The sequence below is a fragment of the Pecten maximus genome, chromosome 12 (assembly GCF_902652985.1).
Source record: "Pecten maximus chromosome 12, xPecMax1.1, whole genome shotgun sequence".
Lineage (NCBI taxonomy): Eukaryota > Metazoa > Mollusca > Bivalvia > Pectinida > Pectinidae > Pecten > Pecten maximus.
The window spans coordinates 31,564,047-31,589,024 of NC_047026.1; the positions used below are offsets into that span (position 1 = coordinate 31,564,047).

The 24,978-nt window shown below is 36.0% G+C and overlaps 1 protein-coding gene across 1 annotated transcript in view; it reads left to right on the forward strand.

The window, feature by feature from the left end:
• The window catches only part of LOC117338989, a 138,138-nt gene that overhangs the window by 51,008 nt on the left and 62,152 nt on the right, over nucleotides 1-24,978 (forward strand). The window contains exons 17-21 of the mRNA XM_033900353.1: nucleotides 10,848-10,958; nucleotides 14,395-14,755; nucleotides 15,069-15,101; nucleotides 21,487-21,554; nucleotides 22,894-23,230. Of these exons, the coding sequence (XP_033756244.1) occupies nucleotides 10,848-10,958; nucleotides 14,395-14,755; nucleotides 15,069-15,101; nucleotides 21,487-21,554; nucleotides 22,894-23,230 (910 nt within the window). The remainder of the gene's footprint in view (nucleotides 1-10,847; nucleotides 10,959-14,394; nucleotides 14,756-15,068; nucleotides 15,102-21,486; nucleotides 21,555-22,893; nucleotides 23,231-24,978) is intronic.

Sequence of the window (24,978 nt, forward strand, 5' to 3'; positions counted from 1 at the left end):
CAGTTTGATGGTATGCACATGTTGGCCTTGACATAGCCCCAGGGGCTGATGGGTTGGGCCAAAAAGGGTCAAATTGACTAAAATTTCAAAAATCTTCTTCTCAGCTTGCAGATATGGTAGAATCAAATACTCTTCACAGATAGAAAGGTCTTTTAAGGTGCTTTACCAAAATTGTGAATTTCATGACCCTGGGGTCTCATGTTTGCCCCTTTGGAGGAGGTACCCTTTACTGTTGTCTATATAAGGAAATCACATTTTTGACTATCATTTGTGTCATTTCTATTGGAATTAGCAGTTGTGGAAGACAGTTTGCTGGTATGCAATTATTGGCCCCCCAGGGGCTGGTGGGCAAGGTCAAAAAGGGTCAAATTTACAGAAATATTTCAAAACTCAGGTGACCATTAAGGCCCATGGGCCTCTTATTAATTAGATTTTTGTCCGGAGATCACCTATATTGTTCAGTTGTTTTGTTTAAAACCTGGTAGCATTTATAGCTATGAAATAAAGCTGTGTTTCCTTGAGAGGCATTTTGACAAAAATAGTTTTGCAAAAGCTATTGTTTTTCTTTATTTCTATGTTTGATATTTGCCCTGAAAGCCTACAGAAAGTCTACAAAGACTGATTTCTTTGACACTTGTATACTTTGTACTTTGTAGGTTTTATAATCATGAAATAAATGTATATGTTTAATGAGTTGGAGACTACTTCATTAACTCCTGATTTCTGGTATTCCTCAGGCTGTTAGAAAACTATAAACATTATTAGCTCACCTGCCCGAAGGGCAAGTGAGCTTATGCCGTGGTGCGGCGTCCGTCGTCCGTCGTCCGTCCGTCCGTCCGTCCGTCCGGCCGTCTGTCTGTCCGGCCGTCCGGCCGTCCGGCCGTCCGGCGTCAACTTTTTCATTTAAACAACTTCTTATCAATAACCAAGAGGCCCAGGGACTTAATATTAGGCCTGTAGCATGCTGGGGTGAAGGGCTACCAAGTTTGTTCAAAGAAATCACCTTGACCTTCATTCAAGGTCACATGGGTCAAATAGGCTATAATCTTCAAATGACTTCTTCTCAATAACCAAGAGGCCCAGGGACTTGATATTGGGCCTGTGGCATGCTTGGCTAAAGGGCTACCAAGTTTGTTCAAATAAATGACCTTGACCTTCATTCAAGGTCACATGGGTCAAATAGGCTATAATCTTCAAACGACTTCTTCTCAATAACCAAGAGGCCCAGGGATGTGATATTAGGCCTGTAGCATGCTGGTGTGAAGGGCTACCAAGTTTGTTCAAAGAAATCACCTTGACCTCCATTCAAGGTCACATGGGTCAAATAGGCTATAATCTTCAAATGACTTCTTCTCAATAACCAAGAGGCCCATGGACTTGATATTGGGCCTGTAGCATGCTTGGCTAAAGGGCTACCAAGTTTGTTCAAATAAATGACCTTGACCTTCATTCAAGGTCACATGGGTCAAATAGGCTATAATCTTCGAACGACTTCTTCTCAATAACCAAGAGGCCCAGGGATGTGATATTAGGCCTGTAGCATGCTGGGATGAAGCGCTACCAAGTTTGTTCAAAGAAATCACCTTGACCTTCAATCAAGGTCACATGGGTCAAATAGGCTATAATCTTCAAACGACTTCTTCTCAATAACCAAGAGGCCCAGGGGTTTGATATTGGGCCTGTCGCATGCTGGTGTGAAGGGCTACCAAGTTTGTTCAAATAAATGACCTTGACCTTCATTCAAGGTCACAGGGGTCAAATAGGCTATAATCTTCAAACAACTTCTTCTCAATAGCCAAGAGGCCCATGGACTTGATATTGCGCCTGTAGCCTGCTGAGGTGAAGGACTACCAAGTTTTTTCAAATGAATGACCTTGACCTTCATTCAAGGTCACAGGGGTCAAATAGGCTATAATCTTCAAACGACTTCTTCTCAATAACCAAGAGGTCCAGGGATGTGATATTAGGCCTGTAGCATGCTGGGGTGAAGCGCTACCAAGTTTGTTCAAAGAAATCACCTTGACCTTCATTCAAGGTCACATGGGTCAAATAGGCTATAATCTTCAAATGACTTCTTTTCAATAACCAAGAGGCCCAGGGACTTGATATTGGGCCTGTAGCATGCTTGGCTAAAGGGCTACCAAGTTTGTTCAAATCAATGACCTTGACCTTCATTCAAGGTCACATTGGTCAAATACGCTATAATCTTCAAACGACTTCTTCTCAATAACCAAGAGGCCCAGGGATGTGATTTTAGGCCTGTAGCATGCTGGGGTGAAGGGCTACCAAGTTTGTTCAAAGAAATCACCTTGACCTTCAATCAAGGTCACATGGGTCAAATAGGCTATAATCTTCAAACGACTTCTTCTCAATAACCAAGAAGCCCAGGGGTTTGATATTGGGCCTGTCGCATGCTGGTGTGAAGGGCTACCAAGTTTTTTCAAATGAATGACCTTGACCTTCATTCAAGGTCACAGGGGTCAAATAGGCTATAATCTTCAAACGACTTCTTCTCAATAACCAAGAGGTCCAGGGATGTGATATTAGGCCTGTAGCATGCTGGTGTGAAGCGCTACCAAGTTTGTTCAAAGAAATCACCTTGACCTTCATTCAAGGTCACATGGGTCAAATAGGCTATAATCTTCAAATGACTTCTTTTCAATAACCAAGAGGCCCAGGGACTTGATATTGGGCCTGTAGCATGCTTGGCTAAAGGGCTACCAAGTTTGTTCAAATCAATGACCTTGACCTTCATTCAAGGTCACATTGGTCAAATACGCTATAATCTTCAAACGACTTCTTCTCAATAACCAAGAGGCCCAGGGATGTGATTTTAGGCCTGTAGCATGCTGGGGTGAAGGGCTACCAAGTTTGTTCAAAGAAATCACCTTGACCTTCAATCAAGGTCACATGGGTCAAATAGGCTATAATCTTCAAACGACTTCTTCTCAATAACCAAGAAGCCCAGGGGTTTGATATTGGGCCTGTCGCATGCTGGTGTGAAGGGCTACCAAGTTTGTTCAAATAAATGACCTTGACCTTCATTCAAGGTCACAGGGGTCAAATAGGCTATAATCTTCAAACAACTTCTTCTCAATAACCAAGAGGTCCAGGGATGTGATATTAGGCCTGTAGCATGCTGGGGTGAAGCGCTACCAAGTTTGTTCAAAGAAATCACCTTGACCTTCATTCAAGGTCACATGGGTCAAATAGGCTATAATCTTCAAATGACTTCTTTTCAATAACCAAGAGGCCCAGGGACTTGATATTGGGCCTGTAGCATGCTTGGCTAAAGGGCTACCAAGTTTGTTCAAATCAATGACCTTGACCTTCATTCAAGGTCACATGGGTCAAATACGCTATAATCTTCAAACGACTTCTTCTCAATAACCAAGAGGCCCAGGGATGTGATTTTAGGCCTGTAGCATGCTGGGGTGAAGCGCTACCAAGTTTGTTCAAATAAATGACCTTGACCTTCAATCAAGGTCACATGGGTCAAATAGGCTATAATCTTCAAACGACTTCTTCTCAATAACCAAGAGGCCCAGGGATTTGATATTGGGCCTGTCGCATGCTGGGGTGAAGGGCTACCAAGTTTGTTCAAATAAATGACCTTGACCTTTATTCAAGGTCACAGGGGTCAAATAGGCTATAATCTTCAAACAACTTCTTCTCAATAACCAAGAGGCCCATGGACTTAATATTGGGGCTGTAGCATGCTGGGGTGAAGGGCTACCAAGTTTGTTCAAAGAAATCACCTTGACCTTCATTCAAGGTCACATGGGTCAAATGGACTATAATCTTCAAACAACTTCTTCTCAATAACCAAGAGGCCCATGGACTTGATATTGGGCCTGTAGCATGCTTGGCTAAAGGGCTACCAAGTTTATTCAAATAAATGACCTCCTCCATTCAGGGTCACATGGGTCAAATAGGCTATAATCTTCAAACGACTTCTTCTCCATAACCAAAAGGCCCAGGGACTTGATATTGGGCCTGTAGCATGCTGGTGTGAAGGGCTACCAAGTTTGTTCAAATAAATGACCTTGACCGTTATTTAAGGTCACAAGGGTGAAATCAGCTTAAATCTGTAAACAATAATTTTGCAATAGCCATGAGCCTCTGAGACCTGATAGTAGGCCAATAGAATGCTGGAATGAAGGACTAGAAAATTTATTAATATGAATAAACTTAGCTTACGATGATATTTGAATAAAGAGGTAATCAGCATAGTATCTGTAGAAATGACCTCAATCAACTTCAAAGTTGCTGTAGAGCCAGGTGAGCGATACAGGCCCATTGGGCCTCTTGTTTATGTAGTGAGCTGTTAGAAAACTATAAACATTGTTTATGTAGTGAGCTGTTAGAAAACTATAAACATTGTTTATGTAGTGAGCTGTTAGAAAACTATAAACATTGTTTATGTAGTGAAAGGTAAAGTACTGATGAGGTTGTGCAAATCTTATTTCAGTAGAAGATAGTATATATGTGTAACGCTATATGGCATTCGATTGTACTCTGGTTTCAAAGATGATTTTGTTGTTGATTTGTTGTATAGTTAGCCACTTATATTTATCAGTGGTTATACTGACTACCTTTTACCTTCCACCTGTAACCTACTTGGTATACGGTGTTTTAGTACAGAATGAAGTATAACAGTGTGAGGCTTGATTTAGTCAATGCAAATTGAAATGAAACAGGAACTGCATCCAGAGATTTAAATAGTAATATTTAGATCATAATGCCACTATTTCAATGTTAATCTAATATTTAGATCAGAATGTCACTAATTCAATGTTGCTGGTTCAAGAATTATTCATAAATATCTCACTAATAACATTTTGTTTCCAGCAGAGATATAATTACATCAAGATCTAACACTCCTGTTCAAGCAATAATGCAGTTATTGAATGGATTCTTTTAATTATCCACCATAGTAATACACTTGTTTATTATTATATTATAAATGAAGTCATGATTAAATTAAAACTAATGCTAGATTATATTTATCTGGAGAAAACATGTTATTAACAATTATTCATTAATGAAAATGTAATGTGATGTTATGTTAAGAACATGTATTTTGTTGTTGTTTATGATGTCACAATGAATGTTTCCAAATTCACCCATTTTATTACACATGCTTGTGCCATATCAATTGTATTTTAATGCATTAATCGGAACATGCTTTCTATGTTACATATGTAATCAATACAAATGTGCTACATGTACATAGATACAAACTAGTGTTTGAACACAGCTTAAGTGTAGGATAGTTTGTAAATGAAGATATATTTAATTTGGTGTTATACGATTGATGACGTAATTCATTTGGTGTTATACGATTAATGACGTATTTCATTTGGTGTTATACGATTGATGACGTATACGTATTTCCTTTGGTGTTATAAGATAGATGACGTATTTAATTTGGTGTTCTACGATTGATGACGTATTTCCTTTGGTGTAAGACGATCAATGACATATTTCATTTGGTGTTATACGATTGATGACGTACTTCCTTTGGTGTTATACGATTGATGACGTATTTCCTTTGGTGTTATACGATTGATGACGTTTTTCCTTTGGTGTTATACAATTGATGACGTACTTCCTTTGGTGTTATACGATTGATGACGTATTTCCTTTGGTGTTATACGATTGATGACGTATTTCCTTTGGTGTTATACGATCAATGACATATTTCATTTGGTATTATACGATTGATGACGTATTTCCTTTGGTGTTATACGATTGTTGACGTATTTGGTGTTATACGATTGATGACGTATTTCCGTTGGTGTTATACGATTGATGACGTATTTCCTTTGGTGTTATACGATTGATGACGTATTTTCTTTGGTGTTATACAATTGATGACGTATTTCATTTGGTGTTATACGATTGATGACGTATTTCATTTGGTGTTAGACGATCAATGACGTATTTAATTTGGTGTTATACGATTGATGACGTATTTCTTTGGTGTTATACGATTGATGACGTATTTCATTTGGTGTTAGACGATCAATGACGTATTAAATTTGGTGTTATACAATTGATGACGTATTTCATTTGGTGTTATACGATTGATGACGTATTTTATTTGGTGTTATACGATTGATGACGTATTTCATTTGGTATTATACGATTGATGACGTATTTTCTTTTGTGTTATACAATTGATGACGTATTGCATTTGGTGTTATACGATTGATGACGTATTTCATTTGGTATTATACGATTGATGACGTATTTTCTTTTGTGTTATACAATTGATGACGTATTGCATTTGGTGTTATACGATTGATGACGTATTTCATTTGGTGTTATACGATTGATGACGTATTTAATTTGGTGTTATACGATTGATGACGTAATTCCTTTGGTGTTATACGATTGATGACGTACTTCCTTTGTGGTATATGATTGATGACGTACTTCCTTTGTGGTATATGATTGATGACGTACTTCCTTTGTTGTTATACAATTGATGACGTATTTACTTTGGTGTTATACAATTGATGACGTATTTCCTTTGGTGTTATAAGATTGATGACGTCTTCCCTTTGGTGTCAGACAATCAATGACGTATTTCATTTGGTGTTGTGCGATCGATGACGTATTTCATTTGGTGTTGTGCGATCGATGACGTATTTCATTTGGTGTTATACGATTGATGACGTACTTCCTTTGTGGTATATGATTGATGACGTACTTCCCTTGTGGTATATGATTGATGACGTACTTCATTTGGTGTTATACGATTGATGACGTACTTCCTTTGGTGTTATACGATTGATGACGTATTTCCTTTGGTGTTATACGATTGATGACGTATTTCCTTTGGTGTTATACGATTGATGACGTACTTCATTTGGTGATATGCGATTATTTCTTTCGGTTAAATACAGCTGACAGTGTATGATAGTCTATGACTGGTGACGTGCTAGAGGTATTGCGTTGGGTTTGGATACGTAGTTGAAGCCTAGAGTGTATTGTATTAATTTTTGGAAATCACAAATCTTAAACATAATGAATAATCCATATTGATTTTATATGTGGTTTGTTTAGAGAAAATTGTTACAATTTGTTTAATTCCTCAACAGTGTAAAATCACGATTTGAGTATTTATGAAATACATGTATTCTTTTATGAAATGAATGTTTGTGTTATTTTTTCATGTTTACTAATAATTAACGGATATCGGACGGAATGTCTTACTAATGATAATACATGCCTACATATTCCAATCATTCGTCACATATCGTCGTGTTTACGATACACAATATATTACAAGTGTCGAGGAAATGCAATGACAGACTATTTCAGTATAATAAGGAAAACAGACATTATAGCGGCTAGTGCCATCGTAATGAAGTCAAGAAGTGAAATAATTTGAGGTTACCGTTATTCAATTATTTTTTAAAAATCACTAAAATAAAAAAAAGCATTTCAAGAAAAAGAAAACATATAGGTAAAAGTGCAATGATACGGACAACCATTCTTGGACTCCGCAGTGTGACATTTAATACGGTCACATTATAATGACAAGTGGCCACAGGCATTTGCAGTTTTAAGATAAAATAATCTTACAAAATACATAGTTAAGGTCTTTATAAAATATAATTTATTCTATAAATAGAGGATCTGTCATGAGTTTCCCTTTATATTAGATTTATGATACGAGTTTTTATTTTTTTTATTTTTGCGAGCCTCTGGCGAGCAAAAATAAAAAAATTCTAAACGAGTATCATAAATCTAATATGAAGAGATTCTTTTTATCATATGACTTTTTCTTTCATCGTTCCCCATCAAAAACTGATTCTCTCCTTCGAAGTAGGTCAATTATACCGACGAGAGAAGAAATAGTTCTAACACAACTGACTCTTGAAAAGGATTCATTTTATTAAATACACGTCTGCAAACAAAATTTCAGCATTTCATTTAATCTATAATAGATAAATTGTCCTTGGTGTTTGAAACAATGACGAAAATGTTTTAGTTTGAAAGTACATGAGCGACTGTTTTTGATGTGACGAAGCCGTGACGTCACTTGGCGCGATAATGGAGGCTTCGTTGTACAAATGTCTATTCGCTGTCGCTGTCGTACAGAACCATTGTACGGCGCCTTTTCACTGCTTTGTGTTTATCCTCGTCCTCGCGGGAGTTTATGGAGATGTGAAATGTTCCACCGTGAATATTCCCACTGAACATTGTGTTCAGACTGCCGTGAAAAGCGACGTTTGTGCCGATTTGTTGGCAGTGTTGTTTGTGTTGACATTACACGTGTTTGTCGACGACAGTGTCATGTTATTCTGAGTAACCGTTGTGTTAGATAGGATTCGTGAAATGTTCTTATGCTGGGTGTCGTTAACATGGCTGTAATTGTTAACACTTTGCAAATTCCGATGTCCAGTGATCTGCATTATCTGATTCGGAGGAATGTTCTGGTCATTTTTACGAGTCGTAGTAAAAATAAGTAGGTCGTTCCCACGCGTATGAATACAGTTCTCACGGAACCAGCCAATCAAAGAAAATTTACGTGATGGGTTTATGACACCGTATATAACGGTAGTCATATAATAAATGCATATACAAGATTTGTTATATATATTTGTTTACAATATGAAACAACAAATGCCTGTGAACTGGGCCACTAGTCCTAACGCCAACTTAAAGCTGAATATCAGACAGAGTACAGCAGTAAGCAACAACATAGGATAGAAAATATAACTCTCATTTAAAGGGCGAACGATAGAAAGATGTTTAAAGAGAAGAATAACTAAAGATCGTGTATTCAGTCTCGTCTTGCGCCTCGACTGCAAGACATGAGATTTCAATGAATTTTGTTAATGACAATGGCAATGCAGATTCTGTTCTGTACATACGCATTTTTTTTTTTTTTTTGATTTGTTACATTGCCAGTTATCCGTTGTAGTTGACCATTTATTGAATAAAATCATTATCATTATTAAGCTTGTTATCGAAATTTTATTGTACCGTACACTCTTAAGAGTTTAAGAATAGGCTAATTACATTCTCTAATCATCTGTCCAGAAGGATATTGATAGTACAATGTATTTCATCACTTGGAGGCTCTAAATTTGTTATACTTTATTGAGTTTGTATTCAGTTTTCATTATAATCTGATAAAATGATATTTCCCCTAAACATCCCAATCAACAACTGGGATTATTTTAAATAAAATATCTAATCATCCGGTAACCATTTTTTCGGAAGAGATTCGTATCAGTTAAATTTTGTTTTCAAAACGAACTCAATCATATAACATATAACTGTTGGGCCTAAACAAACAAAACAAAAAACACGGTCCTCGACCACTTGGAGGAAAAACGCAAAATATAGTGCCATTCGGTACGGATATTTACCAACAGAAGAAAAAAATCAACGAATAAACACTTTCTTATCATTCCACTTACCTTTAATACGAATAGATGTCCCAAACACAAAAATTGTAAAAAATCATCTTGGAACATTTGTCTCGTGTCAGTAAACTGATGAGATTTCGTGTAAACACACTGACAAATGTGAAAATTTTTCCTTTAGTATCCTGTGTAGTCAAAATACAATACATTAAATATAAGCCCTAATTATCAATTAACATTTACTGCAACGTAAAAACCTTTCATACAGTAGAATCTATACGTATATTTAATACAAATAAATTCATAACACACTGAATGAAAATGTAAATGCCATTTAAAGAAACATTACGAATAAAGCTTTAAGAACAAGGATAATTAACCGAAACTGACATCTATATAATTTCCAAAAGTGTTAACTTGCATATACAAAGATCCATTCAATAGTCCTCCAATGTTACATGTTTACAGGGCAGATGGTGCATGTCGCCATGTTTCTGCTGCATTGTACGAGTAAGAAAACTTTGAGCAGAAATCTGTAACTGATGGTGAAAACACTTAGTGAAGGCCAAATAAGTTTGATTCAACAAAAATTCATATCCCAGAACTTATATATATACATGTGGAAATCTGCCAATTCCTAGACTACACACAGGAAAAAAAACCCACCTTCATTGGATGTCTGGAAAACTGATAAAAATAATATCAATAAATTTTGAAAGTATCATTCTTTTATGTTTCATTGTACATGCCGGATCAATTCTGAACGACTTTGTGGTGCAATAATTTACCCTAGTATTTCTCAGGATACACTTGGAAAGTATTTTTGTTTTATTATTTCTTTCTGATAAATATATATCTGAGATTACAGTAGGCACCATTTTACAATTTTTTAAAACTGTATTGCATAGTATCAAATGTATACAAAACTTGTATCAAATATTTTCTCCTTATATGATAGATACAGCAGTCTGAAACATAATGATGACGTCCCGTCAACTACTTCATATGACCCACGAATCCGCAGTCAGAGGAATACAATTACTCAGGATCAGATAAAATCCTTCGCACTATCCCTGAAGGAGGTACATAATATATATTTAAAAAAAGCAAAAATCTACTGTTTTTTTCTGTGTCAATATCAAAACCACAAATAAATAGTTTAAACATTTAATTTCCATCAATCAATCGGTAATTTTGAAGTCATGCCTGGCATATTGTTCCAAAGAAAATGTTAAATAAAACAAATAAATAGTTTAAACATTTAATTTCCATCAATCAATCGGTAATTTTGAAGTCATGCCTGGCATATTGTTCCAAAGAAAATGTTAAATAAACAAAATTTACCATATAACTACCCGAGTCTCTGACAATGGCCGGCTATTAGAGCCACCAAGTGATGAAATACATTGTACTATCAGTATAATTCTTTACCTGATTATAAATCCTGTTGATTCACAGATTTCTCCAAATGCTCAAGCATTAGACTTGCTTCTTATGGATGAACCAGAAGAACAGATTGATAGAAAGGTTGATAAAAAATGTATGAAACTTTCCATTAGACAAAATGTAGTAAGTTATCTGAAACCAGAAGTCAACAAAGACCAAGAAAATTTTTCAGACCTTAGTAGAGACTTCTTGGGGAAAAAATATGATTCACTAACATTGTCACCTGACCAGATAGCATACATTGAACAGACAACTGTTGGTCAAGCTCAAAACAAAACCTGGAATGCTTTACGTTTAGGCCTGATTACTGCATCAAATTTTAGGAAAGTTTGTGACACTGTGACAACAACAGAAATCCACCTTCCTTGGTCAAATCTTTGCTTGGTAAATATGCCATCAATAGCGATAGTAAGAATGATCCAGCACCTCTAGAATGGGGTAAGAAAAATGAAGAAAAGGGTCGTGATCTGTACTTGCGTGCAAACAGAAGGAAACATTTAGGATGCAAAATCACACAAAAGGGGTTAACTGTCTATTCTTGTAAATGTTATATAGGCTGTAGCAGTGATGGTGTTTTCTCCTGTAAATGTAAGAATCCATCTCATGCAGATAAAAATATTGAAATCAAATATCCTTATTCATTAAGAAATGAAAATCCAAAGATGGCAGCTATACATAAAGGATGTGAACTTATTGATGGGAAATGGGTGGTAGCAGAGAAAAGTGAATATTACCATCAGGTTCAGGCACAAATGGGTATACTAGAGATTTCTTCCACTGATTTAGTGATATACACTTGCAAAGGCATCCATGTTGTTCAGTGCGAGTTCAATCAAGGCTTCTTTGACAACATGATTTACAAGGTGCAATATTACTTTGAGCAACATTTGTTAAATGGTCTGATCTCTGCAATAGGAGCCGATACACTGTAAATACAAATTCAATAGTTGAATCAGAGAAAAAATTCCACATGCATTTATTTTAACACATTATTTAAGACTATGTATTTATGTATCTTAAATTTACCTAAATCTCTTACACTGCAAGACCTTTGTATTAAACTATTGCTAATAATCCTAAAAATAAAAACCTGAAAAATCAAGAGAGTGACACATACTCCAAAAATCTATATATTTATCTCAGTTAACATTACCTATCCATACCACAGAGCAATATTTTCAGTATACATTCAAATAATAATCACTATTTCACAAGTTGGTTGTCCAAATTACACAGTGCTGCACAAACCATCACAACATCATCAATAATATTCTTAAGTTTCAAACTTATGACTCCTTGGAGCAGAGAAAAGTTTTTCAAACGTCCTATAGCCCTCTCGACATGAATTCTTGCATGGGCAATTCTTCTAGTCTTTGTGGTGACTTTGCTGCAAAGCTGTCTTCCCATGGCAAATGGTGGCATATTCAGAGTGGCGCCCCTTAAAGCAAGTTCTCCTCGGATAAGGAAACCCCGATCTGCAATTATGTCATCCCCATACTCAACCTTCTCCAAAAATCCACTCTGCAGGACTATTTTCTTATCTGAAATGCTACCAGTAAATGCCCCAGACACAAAACTAAACGATCCTCTGGGGGTTTTACCCATTAACACTTTAAATGTATTATGATGCTTGTATGATGACCAGGTAATCCTTTGAGAGGAAGGCATACTAGGTTTATGTATGAAAAACTCGGTACAGTCAATAATAACACACCTTGTCTTTGGAAACCATTTAAAACACTTGGGTAACTTTCTTCGTAAACGCCTCCATAAAAAAAACTGAAAAAAATCTAAAGAAAAAAAAATTCAAAGCGATTCTTTTATCAAAATAGATAAATATCAATCTAGTTTGCCATCTGAAGTTATTTCTATTACATATTTCATTATTCGACTACATATTTTTGTTGTTGAAAAAAATCTATGCTAAATCACGAGATGCTATGTACAATGTAATTTGTCGTGGAAATTTTAAACATTTTGAATAGATTTTCATATGTGAAAAATGGAAAGAAATGGTTCAATTACATATATTTTACTATGCTTACCTTTTCTTATACTTAAAAGATGAAGATTTTAAAAAGCATCCAATATTCGTTTCAAACATATTACTTCAATCAGAGACGTACATGTATATACCTGATATACAAGTCTAGCTAGCTCTGCTTCAATGTAAATACCAAATTAATTAACAAAACGTGAAAGATACTTAATCAAATGGTTTGGACATTTTATTTATTTTTTCTATCTAATAAATATGCACTGTACAAAAAACAACAAAGTTAAAATAAATTGGATTATTTAACATGTGACCAGAGACTTGTATATCAGGTATATACGTCTCTGATGTGACAGAGCGTTACGGTGGCAATTTTTCCTCCTGCCACGCGCCATTACACTATAAAACTAACAGTATATGATATAGTTCCTCCAGTTCGAGCTTAGACGCGTACGTGTGCTGATTGGTCCAAAGTTATCGGGTATTCGTGACTTTCATTGGTCTATGGTCTCGTGGTTCCACTCTACCGTGTCGGTAAGTTGGTTTTCCTGATACCTCGCTAGGCGGACGTGCAGCCTGGTTGATGTGAGGTGAGACAAGAACAGAGATAACTCTAAAATAAATCGACAATATGTACGAGACAGCTGTATGTGGATAAAGCATAGCCTGAAGTGAGTACAAAACACATCATTTACTTACTAAGAAATCAGGATATTGCATAAATTCAGACACTAACAAAACCTGTACGATTAGACTACGTACTTTCAGTTTCGTTTTTGGTAAGGTTAGCATTACGATCAAGTCGACTCGCGAGAATCTCATTTTATAAAATCGTTGTTGACAAATGATGAAATATATATGTATAAGAAAAGGAATTAATTACAGTTATATTTGAATTAAATACACAACTTTCAAATGATGAACAATAATAAACGTACACTACACAGAGTACAGGGGGTAGGCGCCGACCTACTTACTTGGTAATACCAGATTCAATTTCATGCTCTGATTATAACTACCTCAAAACTTTAAATATACGTAAGGATCAAATTAATTGTTTTACAAATGTAATTTTCAAATAAATAAATGCAAAGGATCATATAAGACCTGATAAGTATATACATACAATTTTATTTGACCAGTGTTTTATTTTTGTTTCTAAATAAAGTTGTTTAACGTTATTTACCTTCTATGCTACATTACACAATTTCACAAAGAATATGTGGTAAAAGGACATGAAATCATTAGATTTCATGAAATTTTCTATAAAAAATATGCACTCTGCAGATGAGCTAGGTCATGAGTGTTGAATTGAGTCTTAATTAGCATGCATGTAAATGGACCAGCCAATTTATTCAGATCAACTTAATAACATTTATAGTTTATTTATTTTCAAGGTTAGTGTAATTTCAGTTGTGACAATACATTATATGTACATTATCAGGCCCGACAAAACGACTATAGTCTTAGAAATTCTTTTTGTATAAAATTGTTATACTTTTTTGCCAGGTGTACATATGTATGTACCCGGTATGTATTTAACTTTGTTTTTATCTTTTTCAGGAAAGTATCAACATGTCTTCAAATTCAGATATTCCCCATAGTAATCCTTCGGTGGACAGAGGCTCTGGCCAGACTGATGGTGCAAGCAAGGGAGACAACCCAAAAGAGGATCCAGGAGATATCTGTACCAGTCAAACAGCAGTAAACCAACGACAGTTCTCAGGAAATAAAGAAAAAGGTTCACATCATAAGAATTTTACAAGTGGACCATCACCTCTGTCATATGATACGTATGAACCCAGGCGTGGTTACCCACAAAGTAGGAATAATGATTACAAAGGAAAGAAAGCTGACCAAGAGGGTGACTTTAATCGTGAAGGTGGTGCTCATAGTGGATACACCCCTGTAACAAGGACAAGAGGTATTTATAAGTTCTGTAGAAATAGTTAAATATTAAGAAAAAGAGAATATCCAAACTGGGTCATCTAAACTCTGAACAGATCATCTTTGTACTTTAATTATCAACTGTAAACCTTGTATACTCCACTCATGTTATATGTATAACTGCTACAACCACTTTATATAGGTACATTGTGGTTTGTGGGCAGTATTAGTACAACTGTACTCAGACAAGAGACCTGTAGTTCCAGCTGTCCGATAGCTTAAGAACCCGGGGGCCATCACCTTTATAATCAGTTTGGAAGCTGATTATGATCTTTCTGATCTGATTATAGCTCTACAGATGAAGATGCTGGAAATTCCTTCTTGTAAAAGATTGTTGACTCATATGTACACATAAGAGATCACTCTATGTATATTATTATTATGGTAAGTCTGTTCAAAAGTTATTGTCCTTTGTTTATTTCAGTATCTGAAGATCTCCTACATTTTGAATCCTTTCTTTAAAACTTGGCAAGCATTATAGCTAAGAAATTAAGTTGTGTTTACCTGAGACATTTTAAGGTGGTTGCCTACACCTACCATCAAAATTTTACAGTGGATAGAAAATTTTCGTTTTATTTTCAGTGATTATCTAGGCCATGAAGAGCGGACATTTGAAAGAGAAAAGATATTTTGTCTAATAGTTTGTTTTACAAAAATCCAGAATATGCTCAAATATGACCCTGTCTAAAAAAAAATACTAAGAAAATGGATTTTGAGAAAAATCGATATTTGTGTCTGAAGTCTCAGATGACCTTTTACGATCGCCTTTTGTCCAGCGTCGTGCATCGTACGTCGTCTGTCCGTCGTAAACATTTTACATTATCAACTTCTTCTCCTAAAGTGCTGAATTGAATTCAATCAAATTTGGAAGGAAGCTTCCATGGCTAAAGGTCATATAAAATTGTGAATTATATGGTCCCGACCCCCAAGGGGCCTGAGAGGTGGGGCCAAAAAGTGTCAAATTGACTAAAACTTCCAAAATCTTCTTCTCTACTCTCAGATATGTTGGAATCAAACACTCCTCATAGATGGAATGGTCTTAAGGTGCTTTACCAAATTGTGAATTTCATGGCCCTGGGGTCTCACATTTGCCCCTGCAGAGAGGGTAAACTTTACTATAGTCTATACTAGAGAAATCACAATTTTGACTATGATTTGTTGGATTTCTATTGGAATTCATTCTAATTTGGTTAACATGATCAGCATGGGATGATAGTTTAATGGTATGCACATGTTGGCCCTGACTGACCCCCTGGGGCTGATGGGCGGGGCCAAAAAGAGTCACTTACAAATTAACTCAAATACTTCAAAACTCATGGGCCTCTTTTCACATTATACACATTAACATGCAGCTAATTTATTTTGTCTTCAAAACTCTAAATAAAATACAATTAGATAAGGAAGTTAATAAATATCCATTATGTAATTCCTTTAAGATTAACTGAAACTTTTTTCATGCAATTTATTCTTCTTTTTCCTATAAAACATTATAAATGTTACATACTTTCCAAAGCAATAGAACTACAGTAAAACCTCGCTATATCGCCACCTTCTGTTCTCTGCGATTTTGACGATATAACGAGTTAGGTGGTATATCAGGTTTGCCGCTCAAACCCAACTTTACTGTCCAAACACTATGAATATAGTGCTTCCATAACAACTGACGACTTTGAAAATCAAAAACAATTTATTCATATCAAAATATTGCATCAAATTTTACACAAATAAAGAATGAAGTGTAGTGAGGGGCGATAACTCATTAGAGTTATCGTTCCTTACGGAACGTAATGATAATACGAGCTAATTCGCCTAATTTGCCGGATATAATAGCGATTTGAGGACAGAAAAATTGACACATACAATTCGGTTGATACATTGAGCCATTGTAAAACTCGGCTCGATCTAGGTCTCAGTGTATCTGGTATCCCCGTGGAAAATCGTTTTTGTGAGATATTTTGGGTCAAACATGCCAAAATCGACATTTTGACCGAGAGGTTTTGTTTAAATCGCCCTCAAAATTCAGAAAAAAATCCACAGAAATGTTAACAGTCATACAAAGAGATAAATGTTTCATGAAGAAAATAGTCTGTTTAGTATTTCGATATCTTTAGCAGAACGGACACAATATTGTTTTGAAAATGGCCTATTTTTTCGACCTTCTCAGTATTTTTCCACTCGATTGGGGTAATTTCCTATAAATAGGCTGCCTGTTTTGATGACGCAAGACCGGGTGTTTCCTTTCCGCTTAGCACGGTTGAACAGATAGACCGGGTCGGCATATAAAGTTATAAGCATTAAAATCATTACAAATCAACTGGTTTTATATTTGTTTTGCGCGAATCATCTTGATGATGACTTTCAAAGCCTGCATTATTAACATCAACTGGTCCGTTAAAACTAAACGTATATAGTTTATACGGAATAGAAATTATAAACGCACTTGGTTGCCTTGTCCGCATAAATAAAGGAAAACTATAGAATAACGCCATCCTGAACTCATCGGGTATTATCACTGAAATCATTCCCCGATGAGTTCCGGATGGAATAACACCGGGGACTTCACGCCGCTTACCCGTTCAACTCCAGGCTTTAACTGCATTCTAAGTGAGTTGTATTACATTTTCCCGTCAGGATCAGGACTTTTTAATGTTATGCTATATTAAAAGTGACATTGGAGGTTACATTTGTTCTATTATGACCATACTTAATGCTTTCCAGGATCAGTATTCATCGTCAACCCAGACCAGCGTTCAATTCTTTTCGATAACAAATTTAAATCTCAACTCGTACGGAGTCGTAGGCTTCCAGTAGGCCTAGTGTAAATGTTACGTGCCTATTAACGTTTTGAGACAGGTGACGTTTAAATATGTAATATTTAATTTCTTAACTGTTTGTTTGATGAAATTACTGTGTCGTTAGTTGATGCTTTGATGTCTTGATCAGCTGATATTTGTTTATGTTGAGGAGCAACGACGTTTCAAGAATCATATCTCGTACATATTAGCTTACGATGACACGAACTTTCAAGGAACTACTGTGCATTTACTTAAGTACACACTAGCAGTATATTGAACAATTCTTTTTCAGTAATAGAATTTTTTTTTTTTAAATTTTTAATGAAATATTTATATTCTAATGCTTTAAATTTTGAAATTAAAGTCTCTGACCTGCCCTTTATAATTAAGTTTATTGGGATGGTCCCTAGGACAGTGTCAAATTATACCATCTTTTGCATTAATAAATAAATGAAAAACAAATTCAAATATATTTAAACCCTTCACTTTTATGCACCAAAGAAAACTGTTATGCACCAAAGAAAACAATATGCAAGAAAGCAGTTCTGATGAATTTAAGCTAAAATATTGTCAATTATTATGTTGCATTAAGTAAAATTATGTTGCTTTTGGCAGAGACATGTATATATATATATATATATATATATATATATATATATATATATATGTTATATGTCTCTGCTTTGGGTGTGTAGGAAGATGCCATGTATTTTTTTTTATCTTTTGAAATTAAATTAATTTCAACTTATTACAAAATAGGTATGAGATGGAAGATTATTTGCCAAAATCAAAGATCTACCAGGTTTTAGCTATCACAATAAAATTTTACAAAATAGCTGACTTTGGAATTTATTGCATAAGTAAATTTTCAGATATCTATAATTTGCTTTATTATCAATTCCACATCAACATAATTCAGCTATTTGCTAACATGTGCCAAAGAAAAACAAGTGCGAGAAACCTGTAAGTGTTCTGACAAATTTTACTAAAATCATGTCAATTTTTATATCACATTGAGTTAATTAACTACTTTATCTTTTGAATTTTTAATCTGTTTCAACTTATTACAAAGGGTATTATAGAAAACTACAAAATTAAAGAATTACCAATATTTTATCATCACTATTTTACAAAATAGTTTTTCTCCAAAATTTTATCTGCACACAGGTTGCAATAAGTAAATTTTGAAATGTCATATTTCAACCTTTCGCTTACATATACCAAAGAAAACAATGTGCAAGAAACCAATTCTGACAAATTTATACTTAACAAACAAGTTTTTTGAACTATTATGTATTTATTGTGTTGCACAATGTTAGGGAACCATATATAGTTTTTTTTTTTATATCTTTTGAATTTAAACTTTACTTGTATAAAGGTATCATAAAAAATTATTCGACAAATTCAAACAATGACCATAATTTTAATGATAACCATTCTACAAAATAGTCTTCTTCATAATGTCATCTCCACACAGGTAAAATACTGTAATACAGGGACTAGTGAACATGTAAACAGTTTAAATGTCTCCTTTTTTTTAGGCCAACGCCACCATATGCATATAATTATTTATTATTGAGGAGCCGCGGTGGTCGAGTGGTTAAGATATGTCATAACACTATCACTAGCCCTCCACCTCTGGGTTGCTAGTTCGAAACCTACGTAGGGAAGTTGACTGGTTCTGATCATAGGCCGGTAATGTTTCTCCTGGTACTCCGGCTTTTCTCCACCTCTTAACCTGGCATGTCTTTAAATGACCTTGGTTGTTGATAGGATATTAAACCAAGTACACCAAGTTGATTAATATTATGTTTATAGAAAAAGTATAGAAAAGTTTGAACAGTTGTCCTGCAGAAGAAAAGGGAAGCTGACAATCAGGCCGGTATGTGCTGTTGTGGTTGTGTCTTTTGGCAAGACCACTTTACCCTTATTGATCTGGATGATTTTTACCTCAAATGATGCATGACATTTTTAAAACTTAGAATACTGCAAGTGTATTTGTTCCTGAGCTGAACTTAGTTTGGTTTGTTTGCTGGTTTTATCACCACACATATGGTTTAGTCATGCAAGATCATTTTGAGACTTGGTATCCTTGTAGTAGTTGGTGACTACCTCATTGAACAACACACTAGAACCCTGATTTTGACATCATATTATATAATATGCATGACATTTCTTAATCTTTGATTGCATATGTCACTATTTATGGATTAGAATAGCCCGAGTACATCTGTTACTAAGCTGAACATAGGTTTGTTTGTTCACCACGGTTCAGTCAGGATCATTTTGAGGCTGGGTCTCCTTGTAGTAGTTGGTGACTACCTCATTTAACAACAGACAAAAGGCCCTGAACTTATTCTTGGATAGATGCCAATTGATGTCTTATAATCAATTAAAGTGTCATATTCCAGAAAACTAGAATTTTGAGAATTATTATTATATGGGAGGTACCAGTTACATAATGTATTGGTACAAGAGGTGACTACCTTATTGAACAACACACCAGAGACCCTGAACTTATGCTTGGATAGATGCAAATTGATGTCTCATGATCAATTAAAGTGTCATAGTTCAAAAAACTAGAATGTGTGAGAATTATTGCGCTGGTAACCCCCATAACTTTCAATTTCCTCACGCCAGTATGAATTTTAAAACTTAGATGAATGTCGCGTGTTTCAATTAAGTGCAAATGAGGAAATTTAGTGGAAGTGAGGAAAATCAGTGCAAGTGAATTAATGCTAAAGGAAGGGAATTTATTTGTATTTATCTGTCTTTCATGCTCAAATAGAGTTATCTCCCCTCACTACACTTCATTCTTTCTGTGACACTCCTTTAGGTGTCACCCCACTAGTATGCCTTGATAAGAAATAGAATTAAATTTAATAATTTTCCCGAGAATATCATCATAATTTGCATCACATAATCTAGTAATCGTAACATGATTTGCACTGTTACCTCGTTTGACTGTGCATGTTCTACCCGGCGCCGAAAAACGTATCAATTGTCGTCTGTTTTGCCTTCAACCGACAAACTTACAAAACAAACTGTTGAAGAGATAAACATTTTTAAATGTCTGATTCAGCTGTAGAATGCTTGTGTTCTAGAAATTTGACAGCGTTTCATCATTAACTCGCAAGAGTAATGTTTTCAGATCTTTGTCCGGGGTTTCCGGTTATTGTTAACATTGCGTCATCATGTGGTACAATACCTCTGTGTATCTGACATCTTACTGTTGTGTCTGCAGTAACAGAGTTGCATAATATATTAAAGTGTGAAGCGGTATCACAAACGTAAGTTTTATTCATCATAACTTACGAAACTTACCTGTACCTAAAGAAAGAACACAAAGCACTAGCCACATGCATGGTTCTTTGATTTCATGTGTGTACACACGCTCACAGTGTGTACAGCTACTAATCAGTCAGTCGGTAGTCAGTCAAGTAACAATAACATATAAATACACGTCCTTCTGGACTAAATTTGGCGATATTAACGAGGTCAAGATTATATTATTTTTACCGTTTGTTCTGGAAATATGATGGCGGTATGCAAGTTTGGCGGTAAAACGGGTGCATTAGTGTGGGAGGAAATGCGTTCTGAATAAATTTATGGCGATAAGTGAGTTTGGTGGTATAACGGGTGGCAATATAACAGGGTTTTACTGTAAATCTATTTCTATCATTTGCTCGGACGTGGTTGAAGACACCTCGTTCTTGCGACTGCGATGTTTATTCCTATCAGTCGAATGAATTTCCATCTAAACGTAATAGGAAACACTGAATCACAAAAATTGGATGGATTATAAGCAAATATTAGGTAGTTGCTACTAAATATAAGGGATTGTGATTTGTTTTTTGACGGCATTCCTGCTGTATTTGTGTCTGAATTCAGACAACATATGCTGTCTTTGTAGCCCAACACAGATCAGTACTGGATAAGGTATTATTCACAGCATTTACAGGATTCACCCTGGACGAAAATGTACACTTCATGCTATAAACTACTAATCTGTGAGTACAAATAGTTCATAGAAATGTAGTCTATTCTTCTGCTGTATATCGCCAGTCGGCAAAACATCACGAATTCTTGCAAGCTTGATACAAAAAGTTGCTTAAAAGACTTGTGAGTTCCATTGAAGAAAGATAACACTTTTGAAGGAGCACACACAGGTGTAGGCACCCATCTTAATTCAATTATTTTGGCAAATGTAATAACTGTCCTTTGTTTATTTTGTTGATTTTTTCCCCTGTGATCCTCTGTTTTTTGATAATTTCTTTGGAACTTGATAGGCTTCCCAGTTCACTGTTCCCACAGGGATCACTATCACGATTTTCAGCTTCCTAGTTCACTGTTCCCATAGAGATAATACAATCATGATCTTCAGCTTCCCAGTTCACTGTTCCCACAGGGATCACTATCATGATTTTCAGCTTCCTAGTTCACTGTTCCCATAGAGATAATACAATCATGATCTCCAGCTTCCCAGTTCACTGTTCCCTCAGGGATCACTATCATGATCTTCAGCTTCCCAGTTCACTGTTCCCACAGTGATCACTATCATGATTTTCAGCTTCCTAGTTCACTGTTAAGAGATAATACAATCATGATCTCCAGCTTCCCAGTTCACTGTTCCCACAGAGATCTCCAGCTCTCCAATTAAAGTTACTGTTCCCACATAGATTAGCTTGCCAGTTTGCAGTTGTAAAAGAGATCATGATCATGATTTTCAGCTTCCCAGTTCACTTTCCCACAGAGATAATACAATCATGATCTCCAGCTTCCTAGATCACTGTTCCCACAGAGATCTCTAGCTTCCCAAGTCAATGTTCTACTGATCAAGCTCAGCATTTATATGCCTGCTGGCATTTTAATAAGTGTAAAACCAAAACCTTTCACAGTGATAACTAATCAGTATTACAAATGTACCTTATTCCAAGTGTTTTATTTATCTGAACTCTGGCAACAAATGCTATTATGAGAGATGCTAAATAATACCTGTTGTAAGTAAAGTCCAGCTTGTATGTAAGTGACTTCCAGAAAGGTTGATACTCGATCAACCTAATGTGTTATTATGATTGCATTGTAATGTATTTGTAATTGTTGTTTTTTTGTAATGTGTAGTGCAATTTTCAAAATTATCAAAATCATTTATTTTCTAGAAAAAATGACAGAATCTGGGCAGGACTTCCACAGCTTGGATTATTCAGGTCATTTTAAAATCAACTTGATATCCCAGGAGTCCAGAAATGATGTATTGAAGATGGAAACGAATGAAGACCAATTTGTCAAATTCTGTCATCTGTTTCATTCTGATTTGCAGCTGGATGCAGTAAAACAGGTTTTGCTCTCTGATCTAAAACTTGTGGTGACAAGAGGTGGATACCCTCCTTCTGTCTTTCCACAGCAAGGAGCCTCAGCTCCTTTAGATATAAGTATAAAACGTGTCCTTACTTGTCTGTGTTATCAACTTCAAGCTGTGAATATTTCTTCTACATCCTGGGACATTGACCATGTCAAGGAAACTCTGTCATCATTGGAAAGCTACCAGAAGGGCATTGTGATTGGCTATGAGGTGTCAGGTGATACCATCAACTACTGGCTGGCTGGGGAAGGTGGTGCCATGAAGATCACCATGGATGTTCTTACTCAGCAGAGAGGTGCTATTTCTGATGTTGTAAGAGGAAGTCAGAAAATGGATAAGTTACAAGGAGACTATGTTGGAGATACAGATACTGATATGGATAGCAGACAGTCTGGACAAAGTGGATCAGATAACAGACAGACAGGACAAAGTGGATCAGATAACAGACAGACAGGACAAACTGGAACAGATAACAGACAGACAAGACAAAGTGGATCAGATAACAGACAGACAGGACAAAGTGGATCAGATAACAGACAGACAGGACAAAGTGGATCAGATAACAGACAGACAGGACAAAGTGGATCAGACAACAGACAGACAGGACAAAGTGGATCAGATAACAGACAGACAGGACAAAGTGGATTATATAACAGACAGTCAGGACAAAGTGGATCAGATAACAGACAGACAGGACAAAGTGGATCAGATAACAGACAGACAGGACAAAGTGGATCACATAACAGACAGACAGGACAAAGTGGATCAGATAACAGACAGACAGGACAAACTGGAACAGATAACAGACAGACAAGACAAAGTGGATCAGATAACAGACAGACAGGACAAACTGGAACAGATAACAGACAGACAAGACAAAGTGGATCAGATAACAGACAGACAGGACAAAGTGGATCAGATAACAGACAGACAGGACAAAGTGGATTAGATAACAGACAGTCAGGACAAAGTGGATCAGATAACAGACAGACAGGACAAAGTGGATCAGATAACAGACAGACAGGACAAACTGGAACAGATAACAGACAGACAGGAAAAACTGGAACAGATAACAGACAGTCTGGACAAAGTGGATCAGATAACAGACAGACAGGACAAAGTGGATCAGATAACAGACAGACAGGACAAACTGGAACAGATAACAGACAGACAAGACAAAGTGGATCAGATAACAGACAGACAGGACAAAGTGGATCAGATAACAGACAGACAGGACAAAGTGGATCAGACAACAGACAGACAGGACAAAGTGGATCAGACAACAGACAGACAGGACAAAGTGGATCAGATAACAGACAGACAGGACAAAGTGGATTATATAACAGACAGTCAGGACAAAGTGGATCAGATAACAGACAGACAGGACAAAGTGGATCAGATAACAGACAGACAGGACAAAGTGGATCACATAACAGACAGACAGGACAAAGTGGATCAGATAACAGACAGACAGGACAAACTGGAACAGATAACAGACAGACAAGACAAAGTGGATCAGATAACAGACAGACAGGACAAACTGGAACAGATAACAGACAGACAAGACAAAGTGGATCAGATAACAGACAGACAGGACAAAGTGGATCAGATAACAGACAGACAGGACAAAGTGGATTAGATAACAGACAGTCAGGACAAAGTGGATCAGATAACAGACAGACAGGACAAAGTGGATCAGATAACAGACAGACAGGACAAACTGGAACAGATAACAGACAGACAGGAAAAACTGGAACAGATAACAGACAGTCTGGACAAAGTGGATCAGATAACAGACAGATAGGACAAAGTGGATCAGATAACAGACAGACAGGACAAACTGGAACAGATAACAGACAGACAAGACAAAGTGGATCAGATAACAGACAGACAGGACAAAGTGGATCAGATAACAGACAGACAGGACAAAGTGGATTAGATAACAGACAGACAGGACAAAGTGGATCAGACAACAGACTGACAGGACAAAGTGGATCAGATAACAGACAGACAGGACAAAGTCGATCAGATAACAGACAGACA